The sequence below is a fragment of the Vigna unguiculata genome, chromosome 9 (assembly GCF_004118075.2).
Source record: "Vigna unguiculata cultivar IT97K-499-35 chromosome 9, ASM411807v1, whole genome shotgun sequence".
Taxonomy (NCBI): domain Eukaryota; kingdom Viridiplantae; phylum Streptophyta; class Magnoliopsida; order Fabales; family Fabaceae; genus Vigna; species Vigna unguiculata.
In genome coordinates this window covers 25,981,827-25,998,443 of record NC_040287.1, presented here as the reverse complement: position 1 = coordinate 25,998,443, position 16,617 = coordinate 25,981,827, and the positions used below count along the sequence as shown (strand labels likewise).

General features: G+C 31.6%; 2 protein-coding genes across 3 annotated transcripts; one reads left to right on the top strand and one right to left on the bottom strand.

The window, feature by feature from the left end:
• The first annotated feature begins 2,140 nt into the window (after positions 1-2,140).
• LOC114195976 (lipase-like PAD4) lies at positions 2,141-12,128 on the top strand. The gene is made up of 4 exons (XM_028086432.1): positions 2,141-2,223; positions 2,355-2,679; positions 10,352-11,074; positions 11,211-12,128. The coding sequence occupies exons 1-4, from the start codon at positions 2,201-2,203 to the stop codon at positions 12,024-12,026; spliced, it is 1,887 nt and encodes a 628-aa protein (XP_027942233.1). The 5' UTR covers positions 2,141-2,200; the 3' UTR covers positions 12,027-12,128.
• A 914-nt stretch (positions 12,129-13,042) lies between these two features.
• Positions 13,043-16,617, bottom strand: LOC114162324 (amino-acid permease BAT1 homolog). Of its 2 annotated transcripts, none has more exons than XM_028046175.1 (8): positions 16,464-16,617; positions 16,110-16,229; positions 15,821-16,003; positions 15,586-15,705; positions 14,488-14,679; positions 14,031-14,336; positions 13,773-13,955; positions 13,043-13,655 (listed from the first exon to the last, which is right to left on the bottom strand). In XM_028046175.1, the coding sequence occupies exons 2-8, from the start codon at positions 16,215-16,217 to the stop codon at positions 13,164-13,166; spliced, it is 1,584 nt and encodes a 527-aa protein (XP_027901976.1). In that variant the 5' UTR covers positions 16,218-16,229; positions 16,464-16,617; the 3' UTR covers positions 13,043-13,163. The 2 variants fall into 2 exon arrangements, with proteins under 2 accessions (XP_027901976.1, XP_027901974.1); XM_028046173.1 differs by having other exon boundaries at positions 16,316-16,581.

Here is a 16,617-nt window from a genome sequence, read left to right as displayed (position 1 = left end):
GTGGTTGAGTGATTTCGTTGTGGAAATGTGTGATGTACAAAATGAACGATTGAAAATGTAAGAATTGAAATCCTTATGAATGGTCAACTGTAGATTAGTGTGGTAAGTGTTAGTGGTGTTTTCCAAGGTTGGGTGCCTTATAATTCATAAATATATGCTTTTTCACGATGTTTTTCGTATCTTAAAAGTGAGTGGTCATTGGGTGAGAGAATTTACAAGGCTTGGGGCGCTAAGCATCAGCTTCTTAGCATTGAGCAGCAAGATTTACGAGTTTTTGACGTTTGGCGCTAGCCTTTTAGAGCTGGGCGGTGAACATTGCGAGGCAAATGACGTTAAGCGTTAGGTTGCCTGTTTCGGGTGTTTTGCTTGATTTGAATGGGATTACAGGTTTTAGGGTGATGATACATGTATGGTATGGTATATTGTGACATTCCATGATGAATTTGTATGATGGGTTGATATATAGTTTTTCATATGGTGATGAGATATTATATGCATGTATGTATGTATCTGATGGTGGTTATTTCTTCTCTCGTAATCGTAATACCATGTCGGTTCTTTTACTAGAGAGCTTTGGTGAGTTAGGTAAAAGAATTTCTTTCGACCGTAAGGTTTGACATGAGCTTAGTAAGTGTGCTTTGACCGAAGGCTTTGGCGAGCAGGTAGAGTTTTTGCTTGTAAGTTTTATGAAAAGTAGGGGGAAAGGCCTTTCCAAGAGGCGTTGGTGCATAAGAAAGATCACTGGTGGTTATGAGAGAATGACATACTCGATGGTTATTACTTGGTGGCAATAAGACTTGTTTATTCTCCATGTATGATTTTGGAACATGAAATGGGTTTGCTTGGCTTTGACGGTCTGGGTGAGTATATAGTTTGATAAATGTTGTTCTATGGAAGTTTTCTTTTGTTAGCTCACCCTTGCTTTTGTTGGTTTTTGTTGTTTTTGTGTGTGTGATGATCGTATAACTTGTGTTATATGGGAGCATATGTTGATTCAAATGTTGTTGGTGATGCATAGGTGCAAGGAGACATGCTGGAGAAAACTTGGGGAGTTTTGGAAAGCTTTTGCAAAAGATTTTGGATTTCTTTTATAATGGTCTTTTCTTCAAAATTGTATGGCTTAAAGTATTGTAATGGAAATCTTTATGGTTGTTTTGAATATTGTGTAAAGTTTTTATTTGAATGAACTTTGATAGGTATTTATGAAATAAAAGTTTTGAGAATTTTCTGTTTATTAAGATGGTATTAGAGAATTTTGTTTGGTTTTAAAATGTACAAGTGATGTCGTGAAAGAGGTGTTACATTCACCATCTTAAATTTATACTTTATCCATTATACCTTTGTTCTCGTCTCTATTGTTAAGTAGAAAACAGAACAAAAAGGAGGATTGTGTTAGTGGAGCATGAACAATGTTCTAATTAAAATTCAAGTGAAAAAGAGATTGAACTCATGGAATTTTTAAGTGGGATTAATTCACAAAATATATGATGTCTACATCAAATTGATCTTATCTGTAGATGTTTAAAGCAAAACACCATAATTAGATTGAAAAACAATTGTTATTATTTATATTTTTATACATATATGAACTAACCTATTAATCATTTTTCACGTTAATTCTATTTAAAATTTAATTATAAACTTAAACTTGTTTATTATTTCTTTCTAATCTTCTAAAATTTTTTTAATAAACCCTCAAACAAACATTAACTCATTCGTAGATACAAGTTTAAAATGTAGACACAAATTTAAAACTAACAATATATAAAATAAAAAAGAGAGAACAAAGAAAAAGGAAATAAACACATTATAAACCATTTGAAGTATGAAAAGAAAGACAAAAGATAGATATGTTTAAATAAAAATATCATTATCATGGTAATTAATGAATAAAATACAAAGAACGAAAAAAACAATAATATATTAGTTCAAAATTAAAATATATATATATATATATATATAATGTAAGTAATATTTGGAGAAAAAAATAACATTATAAAATAATTATATATATATATATATATAATAAATTTGTTTATTTTTTATAATAAATATAGCATTCTTTTATGAAAATTAAATAATAGTTCATCCCACTGTATAAAAGCATCTGTATAAAAGCACCACCATTGAAAAAGTTCATCCCACTGTCATCTTCGATCACATAAATTCTCTCCACGAGACTTCAACCAAAGAATCTCTCATGGTGGCCGACGAAGCTTCATCGTAAGTCTTCACTCTCCTCACCACTCACCAACTCTTCAAAATCAACAATAACTTCAAAAATTTCCACCTAAAACCAAAGTCGCGCTAATTTATTAAACTTTTCTCGTTAATAATTTCAAATGATGTGTCAGATTCGAGACGAGCGAGATGCTCGCCACGTTCCTGGCTTCAACGCCGCTGTTGTCGGAGTCGTGGAGGCTGTGCACCGCCGCGGCCGCCTTCGCGCCGCGGAGTTTCGTCACAGAGCAAGGTGCCGGCGGCGTGGTGTACGTCGCTTTCCCCGGCATAGAAATGGTGGCGGCGGACTCTAGCTGGAGAACCTTGGTGCCGTTGGTTAGCATAGGTGATGTAACACTCTTCTCCGCTCGTCGCGACAAGGATGACGATGATCCTGTGATGGTGCATGCCGGGATGCTGAATCTCTTATCCACCTCTTTCGATCCATTTCAAAATCAGGTTTCATAATTCTCAATTCTCATTAAAGAATTCGTAATTTTCACAATATTAGGTTAAAATTTAACGCTAATGCATAATTAGGTTTATACTAAATCATGAAAATATCGATTATACATTGACAGTGTAATTATACAATATAAAATTATTTTCTCTAACAGTACTATTTGATGGCCTAAAAATTGAAGTGTTGGAGATGATTTTTCTTTCCAGATAAAACGCAGTATGTTCGTCGTTTTGTTAGTGTCTTTGGCATCGTTTTGTCTCTTATATACTTGCAAACTTTGTTCTTGTAATAACACTGTAGCTTGTATGTTAAAAGAACCTATGAGCTATGAAGTTAAACTAAATACTCTAGTAAGAGAAACTCAACTGAAATGAATATATATATATATATATATATATATATATACTACCGAGAGCTTTTTATTTAAAAAAGAAAATAATTTTTTAACATTTAAATTTTTATGACAACTTTCTGGTATAATTTAAGGTGTTATTTTTCAAGTAACTTTTTATTTTTTTATATTTTAAAATTACTTTTTATTTTTTTATATTTTAAAATTATTTAAAAGATGTCACCACTTTATATTATAAAAAAATATTCAAAATATAATTATTATTTTTTTAAACTATTCCACTTATCTAACCGCACTTGGTGTTCAGGATTTTTTTTTCAAGAAAGGAATTTGTTTTGTATTTATTAGTTAAAACATACTTTTGGGAGAGTTTAATTACTATAGCTAAACAGGTAATAAATTATTCACTCGATCACTTTAATTTTCGTCATTCTAAAAGTTTTAGTTTTTTTATTGTACACATACAAAAGAAAGGCTAAGTTTTAATGTCTGTGTGGACATTAAATAAAAACTTTCAGACACTATAAATTACAACAAATTTTTATCTATAAAAAATTACGTAAGAACCTGAATATCTTTCTTCGCTGTACAATATTATTTCCTTAATAATATTCCTGTGCTCAATTTTTTTCTTTGTTTCTTTTTCATCTTTCATCTTCATTCATTTTATATGTTAAAAATAATAGTATTTATCCAGTATTTTTCTTTGGAGAAGTTGTATATATACATTTTCTATGGTACCACTTTATTTTTTATAGGATATATACACTATATTTTCTTTTATCCAATTCTTTCTCATCTATATGATGAGTGTTATACCAGTACTTTTCTCTCAATTCTGAAAGAAGGGATTGTTCACAGAAAACAAAGAAAGTTGAAATGAAAATAAAGAAAGTTAGTATCCTGCATTTTTTTTTTCATCTTACTTTCATTGTATCATATTTTCTTTTCTTCAGCTCTTTCTTCTTTATACTCTAATAATGGAGGATTAAATAAACATTTTTCAAAAGAAAGGCCTTAAAGTGACATGATAAACATCCCTCTCATCTCCCTTTCACATCAATCCAATGTACTTTTCTCCATTTTCCTGGGGTGGTAGTTAAGCTGAGAAAATAAAAGCAAAGAAGAATGATACACTTTTCTTACAAGTGAGCAAAGAAGAATAATACATGGAATATTCGAAAATTTAACAAATTTCCACACTCCATGTCTATAATCAAATTATATTGAAGAACCCTAATATCTATATTATTTTTTGTTCTTATACTAAAAAAACACATTACTTTTTAAGAAATTGGGAAGTCATTCAGTTCGTAAACATGAGGATGATTATTGAATCGAAATTCTTAATCTATTTTGAATTATCAATCGAATCTTATTTATATAATCTAAAAAAACTAAATAAACAATTTTTTTAAACAATTACTAACTTATATAAAAGAAATACAAAATAATTAAAATTGTATACTAATTTGAATATTTTCTTTTAAATAAAAATTAATTTATATAAAATATGTAGTAAAAATAAAAAAATGTAAGAATAATGATAAACGTACTAATTTAAATAACATTGAAAAACTTTAACAAAATAAATAAAATAATTTAAGTTAAATAATTACTAATTATTTGTAAAAAAATAAACAAATATAATGACACTTATATATTAATTTAAACAATAAATATTTTTATGAGAAATAATTTTATATTTTTATAAAATAAAAATAAAAAATAACATAAAATATTATTGTCACTACGAGCAAGATGACATCATGAAAGTAAAATGGTATCATTAGATCGGTTAGTGCAAGAAAAGAAAAAGGGAAAAAGCATTTCACATTTTAGTTTAAAACATTATTCACTATTCCTTTCTGTGGGATCATCTATTCTCCTTCTTGGTGTTAATTTTCTCCGACTCCTTTTTTTTCCTTTTTTTTCTCTTCATTCTTTTAATTATATGATGTCATCTTCTTCAATGTCTATCTTCTCTGCAGTTCATCTTCTTTGTGATGTTTTTTTTTCCTTCGTCGTCTCAAGTCAATCCTGACAGAACTAAATTACAAAATCACAAATTTCGCAGTTCAAATCATGTGATTCTTAATACTACATTGAACCTGAGTTGGATGATATATTTTTTTATGAAATTGTACAAATAGCACTAACCATTTTGCTTCTCAATTATCATTGTCATAAATATTTTAGACACCACAACTATGTGTCATTAAACTTTTTTAATGAGTTGATATTTTTTTGGCTCTTCAAAGAGTATATATACATCTTTTCATATAAAACCTAAAAGTTCATTCAACCCTTAGCCACAATAATGAGTGTCACCAATTATCCTTTTGCAATAAATCGAAATCAATCAAGTTTGTTTGTGAGAAAGAAGAAAGACTTTAAATTGGAGTCTAGTCTTCAGTCCGAAAATGTTTGCCCTTTCACGTCGTTTAGCATTATGCACCATGTGTGACTCGGTGTTTTATTAGAGAAATTCTTGATTTTCCTGTGCATTTCTTAACTCTATATAAATTAGGGTACAAAAAGCAAAGACCATTGTTGGCCTGTGAAGTGTTGTTTCGTACCAATCAAAATGGGTCCCCTTAAAAATCTCTCGCATATTCCAAATTGAAATTGGAGACCCACTTTTATGAAACAATTATTGGCCTCAGCCAGCCACCAAACAGATAATGCTACTGAGTATTGAGTCTCAACGAAGACTATAAGTGGAAGATATTTAAAGTCAACAATGGAAATTATACACATTCCATTATTCTTATTTTATATCTTCCTCATCATTATATAATGTGTCTATAACCACTATTGGCGAAAACAGGAAAAAAAAATAATCTGTTAATTTATTGCCCATCATAAAATAATTACAGTTTCAAGAAGATTTTTTTTTGTTCATTGTTTTTTAATTTTATCTTTTAGATAATTTTATTTTAAATTAAAATAATTATTTTATTAATTTTAGTTTTTAAATAATTGTTTTTATTTTAAATTTGACTATTTTTTATTTGAATTTTTTTAATTTAACCATTTTTTTAATTATAAAACTATAAGATAAATAAAAACTATATATCATAAAATTATAAAAATTATTTATATTTAATTTTATAATTATAATAATATTAATAATAATAATTTTGTTATTTGTTATTATCAAGTGAACGCGTGCACCTATTTTCACTAGTATTAATAAATATATCATTTATTAAAACAATTTTCTCTTCATAATCTATAATTATCATTTTTATTGGCTCAAAATACAAGTATTAATTAAAAATAAAAATACATATATTTTACTTAAAACTGAAACAGTCAATTATTTAAAAATAAATATATCATATAACAAAAATATATTTTTATTTTCAACTTTTAGCAAATAATGCTTAAATTTTGTTTTATCAAAGTTTTTGTTTTTCAACCTACAGTTTTTCTACATTAATTTTGTTATAGAGATTTAAATGTCAATCTAAATCTCATATTTAATAAATAAAAAATAAAAATTAAACAATGTCATAATCTCATATTTAATAAATAAAAAATAAAAATTAAACAATGTCATAATTTATTGTGTTAAAGTTTTGAGACAGGATTAATATTTCATTATCGAATCTTCTTAATAAAACCTTTCAAAATATCCATCAAGAATCATGTTGAATCTAAACTCATCTCCAAACATCCATCAAATATATTATTCTCACAATAATTTAGAACTTGTATATATGTACATAAAATAACAATAGTATTGAATACAAAAATAATTAATATTTTGGTGAACTGAAAAGTATTCATTTAATAATGATTAAAAAATAATAATACGACTTCCTCAATTATGTTGTACCATATGAATTAATTAAGTTTTTTTAAAATCAAAGTTACTGAAATCCTATTGAAGAATAGCGATGTTAAATTGCCTTAATTATTAATTGAAAAATATGATAATAAAGAAAATTGATAATGTTACTTTAACAATTAATTTTGCTTCATACAATATATTGAATGATAATTTTCCAATGCAACTATAATCATTTTAATAATTTTTTTATTAAATTAGTAGAATCTTTTATCATAAATTTTCTTCAAGTCTATATTGCAGATATAGATTAAAAACTAAATCCATAACCGTTAAGAATAGAAAAACCCAAAGAGAGTCTTAATTCAATTTGCTTATATTATATATATATATATATATATATATATATATATATATATATATATATATATATATTACATGTATCTTTTAAATTAATTAAATTTAACATATTCTAATTCAAATAAAATAGTAAATGAAAATACACATGAAGAATCTTAAATAAAAAAAGCTTAAGAAGTAAATATTATTTGATTTCAAGTTTTTAATTAAAAATTATCATAACTTAAATAATTTAGTTATTATAATTAATTTTTATTGTTAATAACAAAAAAAAGGAATGAGTAACTATTTATAACAATATATAAAGAGGATTTCATTTTTTGTGTCTACATTTCAAAATACCAATTTTATCCTTTAAAATATAATTATTTATTAAATTTTTGAGAATTGATCGTTACTTTTACAATTTTTTTTAAAAAATCGTCTATCTCTGCTCCTTCTCTTTTTTTCTATTTATCAACAATTATTCTTTCATTTTTTTATGTATTCACTTTATTTTTAATAAAATATAATTTTATTTTATATATTAACTTAATAATATTACATTATCATTGTAACGTCCCATTTAATTTAAAAACATAATTAAAAGAAACGTCACACATAAGATAGTAAAATCACGCAGTCCTGGAGTTCCCAACATCACCCCTACAAAACCAGGCACACCACGATGCCAACAAAGCAGGATAACAGTTTGACTGAGAGGTTACAATCCAAAAACAACGAATACAGGGCCATAGCCCTAAAGAAGACATGAAGAAGAGAAGTGAAAGATCCAGCCCAACTGGCTAAGCGGTGGAATCATCATTCCCTTGTTGATCACGCGAATTTCGCCCATCTGCTCCCATCAACCACGTCGATGATCATCGCAAGAAAGAACAGCCACATACATCACAACCATGCAACAAAACGGGTAAGCTAGAGCCAACAACATATGTATCATAAAGTCAAAAGCATTTTCATCATCTCACATCCAAATGATCAACCAAACATGTTATGACTCTCAATCAATACACTACGACTCGACTCGACTCATCCGGATACGTATAACTTGGTCGGATTCAGCGGATGCTTGCACTTGTGGTGGATACCTCTGCTCGACCCTGAGCTGCTCGCCCCCGAGCTATATGTTACAAGTGTTACGATGAATCAAATCTCCCTCACCACAAGGTTAGCCCTTAATGAATTTCAGGCCTCCTGCAACTCTCATCACAGGGATCAATCCGCTCTAAGTGAGACTAACTGGTCCCTTAGAGTGTCAGGATGCAATCCTTACCTTGAATCCTTACCTAGTTATACAGATGGGGCACCACCATGGGCACCCACTAATAGGGGCCATGGAATTACGTCCCGACCACTGAAGCGCAACCCTGAAAGTCTCACCTAGAGACCTCAAGGTATTATGCACTGACACGGACCAGCATACATATACAACCAGGGATTTATACATACATTGTACACAAGGTTTCAACCCAAAACCCATAACAAAACTCCATTGCTCATATGTTGAATCATTACCGACTTGTTATTCTCGATCAGGAGTAAGGTGTTTCTCCTCATGCCAACCATACCAAAGCTTTACCAACCACCAAGATTCATTATTGCTCATACCAAGTTTGTGACCCCACACACACATATGTAACCAACTCATCATATACAAGTCATGTAGAGATCATGCCAACTTTCATGCCAACCCATCATTTGTAATCCAGGAATCATACCACATATACCTCATACTCCATTATATACATATCACTCATCATGCATTCATACCTAACCAAAATAGACCATTCAAGGATAAACAAATATTCAATCACAGTACTGTCTCGCCCAGCACCTCGCTCAGGCTGAGGGATCTCACTCAGGCGAGACAGTCTCGCTTAGGCGAGCCTCCCCCTCGCCTAGGCGAGAGAGCACAAAAACAAGGGCAGGAGCAACGCGGGATCTCGCTTAAGCGAGATCCCTCTCGCCTGGGCGAGTTGCCTGCTCGCTCAAAAGTTGAGCGAGTCGCCTGGGCGACCTTTCGTGCAAAGAAACCTGGGCGAGCTCCCTGTTTCATCTCGCCTAGGCGAGATGGACTCGCTTGGGCAAAATTAACAGGTCTCGCCACTGTTCTTCACTACAACAGCCATGTTTTCCGACCCAACAACACATGCAAGGTACTTTCACACCTCAAAACGACATATCCAACCATACAATCAACAAACAACGCATAAACAGTTCTAAAAAAAAAGACTCGAAACTAGAACCCTAACTTCCCGTACCTGGAAAAGGCTAACAGTTGGGTTTTTGGGCGCGAACAAGGACCACAGCAGCTCCTAGAGCCCGATTCGCAACTGGAACAGTGGATGAAACGAGATTATAAAAGAGTCCCCACTGTTACTGTGAAAGCTATACGAAACAGAGGCGGTAAGGGTTAAAGGTACTTACGTGAGCAGAACAATGGCCAAGCCAAGCGTGAATCTGAAGAACGTCGGGACCCTAGCAGAAGTGAAAGGCGGTTGCGGCTCTAAGACAAGGACAACAGCTTTTCTGAAATGGTAAAGAATACTAGGTTTAGGGCAGACCTAAAGACTATATATGTTGGGCCGGCCTTAGGCCCACTTACAAGGGCAGCCCACTAACTTTAGGGCAGAAAAGCTAAAAGATTTTTAATGGGCCTTACAATCATCACCTACTAATATAATATTACACATATTTAAAAAGTGTGTACACACATACGCGACAGCGTCTATGTATACACTAGTATTTCATAGAGAACTTATTGAATGGTTTTTCTTAAATGATAATTATAAACAAGGTTGTTAAATAATATTTACATGCTCAAAATTAATATATATATATATATATATATATATATATATATATATATATATATATATATATATATATATATATATATATATATAACTTAATAAATGATGATGTTATGTTACCACTAGTTTTTTGATCGTGATCATTATAGTTTCATTTCTTGCTTTACAAAGAATTTAAGCACTCTACCCTTTAACTTGAAGAAACCTGTTTCATTTTGACAATTCCTGTATCAAAATCACTTTAATCATCAATTTAATGATCCATGTTACAATATTCTTAAAACAGTGTTTTTTGTTACTGTTCCTTTTATTACACTCTTGATTCCTAATTTACTCTTACCTTTCAGATGTTGGCACTCATGGAAGATTCCAACACCAAAACAATTGTCATAACTGGCCACTCCATTGGAGGAGCCACTGCCTCTCTGTGCGCTCTTTGGCTATTGTCTTACCTCCACAACATTTCTTGCTCTTCATCTGTGTCAGTCTTATGCATCACTTTTGGTTCACCAATGCTAGGGAATGCCTCTTTCTCCCGTGCCATTCTCAAAGAAAGATGGGGTGGAAATTTCTGTCATGTGGTCTCAAAGCATGATATAATGCCAAGGTTGCTCTTTGCACCCATAACCTCTTACACTGCTCAGCTAAACCTCCTGCTTCAGTTTTGGCGACTGTCCACAGCTGCTCCAGGCTTTGGGAAGCTTGCAGTTCCAGTTTCTGACCAACAGCAGGAGTTGTTCAACGTTGTAATGAGTTGCTTGGATGCAGCCACACAAGATGAAGAAGGGTTTGCAATTTTGTTTCACCCATTTGGGAGCTATCTTTTTGTTTCATCTGAAGGAGCCGTTTGTGTGGATAGTTCAACGGCTGTTATAAAAATGATGCATTTGATGTTTGCATCTGGTTCCCCAGATTGCAGCATTGAGGACCACCTGAAGTATGGAGACTATGTTCAGACATTGTCTTTGCAATTCTTGAACCATAAAATTTCCATGCATGGGAACATTCCTGATTCCAGTTATGAAGCGGGACTTGAATTGGCCGTTCAGTCTTCGGGTTTAGCAAACCAGGTAAACTTAATAAGATTTGATTAAATGATGGATAGAATAAATTAGTTCAAAATTTTTAAAAAGAACTAATTTCAATTTTTATCATGTGAAAAGCATAGTCTCAGTGAACAAATTACTTTCATTCTACTGTATTTAGGAATCGGCCAAGGAATGCCTTAAGCTGACAAGGAGAACGGGTCCTTCACCGACCATGAATGCTGCTATGTTACCGATCAAATTATCAAAGGTTGTCCCTTATAGGACTGAAATAGAATGGTACAAATCCTGGTGTGACCAGCAAGTGGATCAAATGGGATACTATGACTTGTTCAAGAGGAGAAGGAACACTTCCAAGAAAATGGCCATGAAAGTGAACATGAATCGTCATAAACTGGCCAGGTTCTGGAACGACGTCATTGAAATGTGGGAGAGGAACGAGCTGCCCCATGATTTGGCAGTGCGAGAAAAATGGGTGAATGCTTCCCATTTCTACAAACTCCTTGTTGAGCCTTTAGACATCGCAGAATATTATGGGAAGGGAACGAACACGACCAAGGGCCATTACATGCAGCATGGCAGAGAGAGGAGATACGAGGTTTTTGATCGGTGGTGGAAGGATGGAATTGCCGCCGCCGCCGCAGAAGAAAACAACGAGAGGCGAAGCAAGTTTGCAAGTTTGACCCAAGATTCGTGCTTTTGGGCGAGGGTGGAGGAAGCAAGGGACTGGTTGAATAGTGTTAGAAGCGAGAGTGACTCTAGCAAGTTGTCTGTGCTTTGGGATAACATTGAGAAATTTGAGAAGTATGCTGTGGAACTTATTAACAACAAGGAGGTTTCTGAAGATGTTTTGGCTAAGAACTCAAGTTACAGCACATGGGTGGAAGATTTGAAAGGATTGAGGGAACTCAGAGCAAAGGTGAAGAGGTTCCCACACAACTTTAACCCGTTTCTCGATGGGGAAGTAATTCCTTAGAATCTTTAAATGAAACCAAGAAATAAGCTTAACTTCCTAGTATGCCTATGAACCACCACTAGTTTGCAAAATAATTAGAGTGCTTATGGCTTGCTTGAATCACTATTTTACTTAAATGCCTCGCATGAATGTTTGGTAGATGTTTTTGTTAAAAAATTTGAAATTAATTTTTTTGTTTTTTTTTTAACTTTGAATCGGTTTCGATATGTGAAAATTAATGCAATTTGTTATTGATTTGTGAAAAATTGAAAAATAATTCAATTCTTTCCGTTAAATTTTTTTGAAACAAATCAAAGATTTCTGATATCAAAATTGAAGTTGTGGACAAAGATACTTTATTTTATTAGTATAATTAATATAATTTTAGTGTCAATTTGAATAAAAAATCCTTAATTGGTTTTAAGAAACTTAACATAAAGATTAAATTATATCAATTTTTCAAAAATCAAGATCAAATTACATTAGACTAAAAAATCTGAAAAATCAACTTACATTTTTAGAAAAAGAAAAAAGGTTAAGTATGTTTTTAGTCCCTGAATTTTGACCCAAAATTGGAATTCATTCTTGTCTTAAACTTCGATACATTTTGGTCCCTAAACTTTAGAAATAAATGAATATAATCTTTTTAACCCAATTATGTTTTTTTTTTTACATGTCGAACGCTTTTTCATGTTAGTATTAAAGTTGTTTACACTGTTTGACATATTCTTGGTTCAATATCTACTGAGAAATGCGTTCGACACCTCAAAAAAGTTAACATAATTGAGTTAAAAGGACTATATTCATTCTTTTTTAAAGTTTAGGAACTAAAATGTATTGAAGTTTCAGACAGGGACTAATTCCAATTTTGAATCAAAGTTCAAAGACTAAAAACGTACTTAACCAAAAAAAAAAATGACCAGTAATTAAATTTAAAAAAACAATTCAGTTGGATCTCTTGCTTTAATACTAGTTCTACTCAACCAAATATTTATAGTAAAAAAAAAATTCTACTTCATTGGATCTCTTTCTTACCATTTTGAACCGAATGATGAACTTTTTTCAATTTTGAGTATACAATGGAGAAATCCAATCAACACAGCAGAATGAGATAAAGGGTATATTCTACTAATTATTCTGTCTTTAAACTTCTACAAGTTACACTTTACCATTTTGAATATCAATATTCCTAACTGGCCCCTTGAACCATTTCCTAGCATCTAAAAGCCACCAAAGCATTATTAGACCCAAACCCACCCCCAAAGCAACTGGTGCATAGTTGAAAGTATCCCAAGCAATTGGGTACAGAGTTGGCAAAAGGAATACAGAACACGTGTAACAAATCCATAGAAATGCCACCAGACAAACAGGTCTTCTTGCTTTGCCTAAATAAAATGGTCCAGGCTTAAAGTTTTCTTCAGACATCACAAGTCTTGCAAAGATAGGAACTGCATAACCACCAACCCATCCAATTGTGCATATTGATGTTATAGCAGTGAATACTACATTCACCTTCAAAATTGGGAGACCAAGAAGAATGCAGATTGCTGCACAGAGCCACACTGCGTTTGAAGGAACCTTGTGCTTTGGATGCAATTGTCTCCATAAGTGCGAAAAGGGAACTCCCTTGTCTCTTGACAAAGCATAAACCTGAAAGTTGTTTAAGACACCCAATAAAGTAAGGAATCAATATTGTTCTAAAAATTGGATAATCTAATACTTTCTTTTCTCAAAAGATCAATCTTGGCAAAATATTAGTGTACTTACCACTCTGGCAGCACTTGTAGTAATTGAAAGGCCACCAAAAAAGAAGGAACCCCAAATGACAAATAGTAGAATGATTGCTCCAGCAGAATTGTGATATCTTCCATGGAATGCATCATAGAGTATTTGTGCTGGAACGAATGCTCCAGCAGTTTCATTGTTTGGATCATAAAGGTACCCAAAATCCTGATTAAGGGTTGAGGAAGTGATGTTATTAAGTTATTGATTTTATAGTGTTTACTTAGATTTACATGAACTTACCTGAATGCTGAATGTAAGTGCCAAGATATATGCCCATCCAAATACTGAAATGATCCCAATACTACCTAGTATTGCAATAGGACCATTCTTGTCTGCACCTTTGGTTTCTTCAGTTAGATGTGCTGCAGCATCATAGCCATAGAGAGAATACTGGCTCACAAGAAATGATAGAATCGCAGCATACGGTGTGCTTGATATTCCTGTTGATTCAGGGGCTAATTCTAAGTGTGTGAATACAAATGAAGCAGATTTTGTACTTAGTGCTACCAGAGGTAACATTATCACTATCACCAATCCACCAATAACCTGACACACAATAAACGACTGTGTTACTTCCTAATACACCCAAAAACCTTAAGAGCATATTATGAACTTTATTTCAGAACATTCATTATAAAGAAATGAGCAATTGTTAGTTGTACAAGTACAACACATGCAAAGGACGTAAGAATAGTACCTGCCACCATATTGAAACTATATCAATCAATGCAATGACTTCCAAAGCAAAAGTGTTGAGTGCAGCCCATATAACAGTAAGGCCAATGTACATACATAAGAAGAGCCATTTTGGGGCAAAGTACCCTCCACCTTTGTTTGTGCCTGTTGAGAGTAGGATTATACTCTGCAAAGTTTGTGATCCTGCATATGCCTTTTCCAACCATTATGAGTTACAATCTATGAAGCCGAGACATAGACACACACGAAAAAACGTCTAAATGAAAAAAATTGTAAGACACAGACACGGATATATATATATATATATATATATATATATATATATATATATATATATATATATATATATATATATATATATATATATATATATATATATATATATATATTACGGTTGATAGTCTAAAAATTGATAATTAATATTTATATAAAAAAAAATTTACCATTCTAAAAAAACAAAATCTAGCAAAAGAAAAATAAAAGATGAAATTTAAAAATTTAGGTAAATCATAAGATACGTATACGGTTTTTATTATTAAAAGATGAGATATAAAGATATTCAAATAAATATGTTTGAAAATTATTTTGTTAAAATTTTTAATTTTAATTCTATATAATTTATTAAAATTTTTAGTTAAGATTATTTATGTATTTATCTTTATTTTTTTATATAAAATAATTTATTTAAATTTATTTAAAATACGGATATGTATAGTATATTAATTATATAATCATATAAATTAATGTAATAGAAATTAAATTATTTAAATACAAAAAATAAAAGATATCATAGATTAAAATTAATTATAATATAATATTTTATATACAAATAAAACAAATTAAAATTTCTTTAAATAAAATATTATATTAAGAATGGAAGAAAATGCAGATAAAGTAAAATTGTGATAACTGAAAAAATTTATTTGGGGATCAGTAAAATTAAAACGAATTTATTATATAAAAAAACTAAAGTATTAAATTAATAAGTTCGTGTCCGGTGCATCTCTGAAACGGAAAAGCGTGGCTCCGTGTCGGAGCTTCCTAAGTTACAATACAACATTGTCTCTGAAAATATTGACCAGAAATTTCACCAAAGTACCTGAGTTCCTATCCCAGCTATAAGCCCTATGGTCTCAAGCCAAGCGCAGCACCATGAAGAAAATGGTCCCCATTTTGGACCAGCTAAATGAGCAGCCCAAAAGTATAGAGAACCAGTAGTCTGTTAGGTTTTCAATAGGAAGTGAAAGTTAGTTCACTAAATTCATTCCATACTCATTTTTATTTGACACTTTTTTTTCATTACAAAGGAAAAAATTTTATGAGAAGAAACAAACCGGGAACGATGAGCATATCTCAGCCATTGCAATCCCAACGAACCAAGTGAAGAAAGAAACCACTATCCATCCCCATACAAGAGTTGCAGGGCCTGCATATTGAAGACTAGAACCATAGAGAGGTGTAATTCCAGTGAAAAGGGTCATTGTGGAAAATGATATGGCCAGAGTTTTGAACATAGTCTGCACCATAAAAAGAAAACCAAAACAGAGTTAATCAAAACTCAAGGTTTTTCATCAAACACAAGATGGCAAAAAACAGTAGTAAAATAAAATAGAATACAAACACCATTTCTCTTCTCAGTTCTTGCTTGTAACCAAGCTCGTTGAGCCTTTTCTCGGCTGAATCCATAGGTGTGTTTCCTGAAACTTCGCCAAAACTTCTTTCACTCCCCATAGAAACAGACTTCTATTGGGGAGTTCCAACTTCCAAAATCAGTAATACAAAATAAATTAAAAAGAAAAAGAAAAAAATTAACAACAGAATTCAGAAACCTCATAAATATATCAGACGCAAAGAAGATATTTGACCAGTCTATTAGTTGAAAGATTCAAACTGAAGTTGCAAAATTTGAATGGTCTTTTGGGGCAAGTGACAAGTGCAGCCAATATGTTTATGAAAGAGAAACGATTTCACATTTACCAGTTTTTGTGTTGCTTTTACTTGTTGCTTGAAAAGTCAATGCATCAGTGTAATGCTTCTTATAATAGGCCAACTTGGCTGTCACTCTGACGCAGGGCACTTCAGAGTGACGAAAGGCATGGAAGAAAAAACTAAGGAGGAGAGGAAAGCATTG

Bases quoted from the DNA above. Each gene is read 5' to 3' on its own strand.
- LOC114162324 (XM_028046175.1), bottom strand. From the start codon at position 16,217: ATGGGGAGTGAAAGAAGTTTTGGCGAAGTTTCAGGAAACACACCTATG. The intron at 16,004-16,109 runs GTGTTTGTATTC...TTTATGGTGCAG, and splicing joins AAGAACTGAGAAGAGAAATG to ACTATGTTCAAAACTCTGGC. The intron at 14,680-15,585 runs GTACTTTGGTGA...TGGTTGGAAAAG, and splicing joins TAGCTGGGATAGGAACTCAG to GCATATGCAGGATCACAAAC.
- LOC114195976 (XM_028086432.1), top strand. From the start codon at position 2,201: ATGGTGGCCGACGAAGCTTCATC. The intron at 2,224-2,354 runs GTAAGTCTTCAC...ATGATGTGTCAG, and splicing joins GTGGCCGACGAAGCTTCATC to ATTCGAGACGAGCGAGATGC. The intron at 11,075-11,210 runs GTAAACTTAATA...TACTGTATTTAG, and splicing joins CTTCGGGTTTAGCAAACCAG to GAATCGGCCAAGGAATGCCT.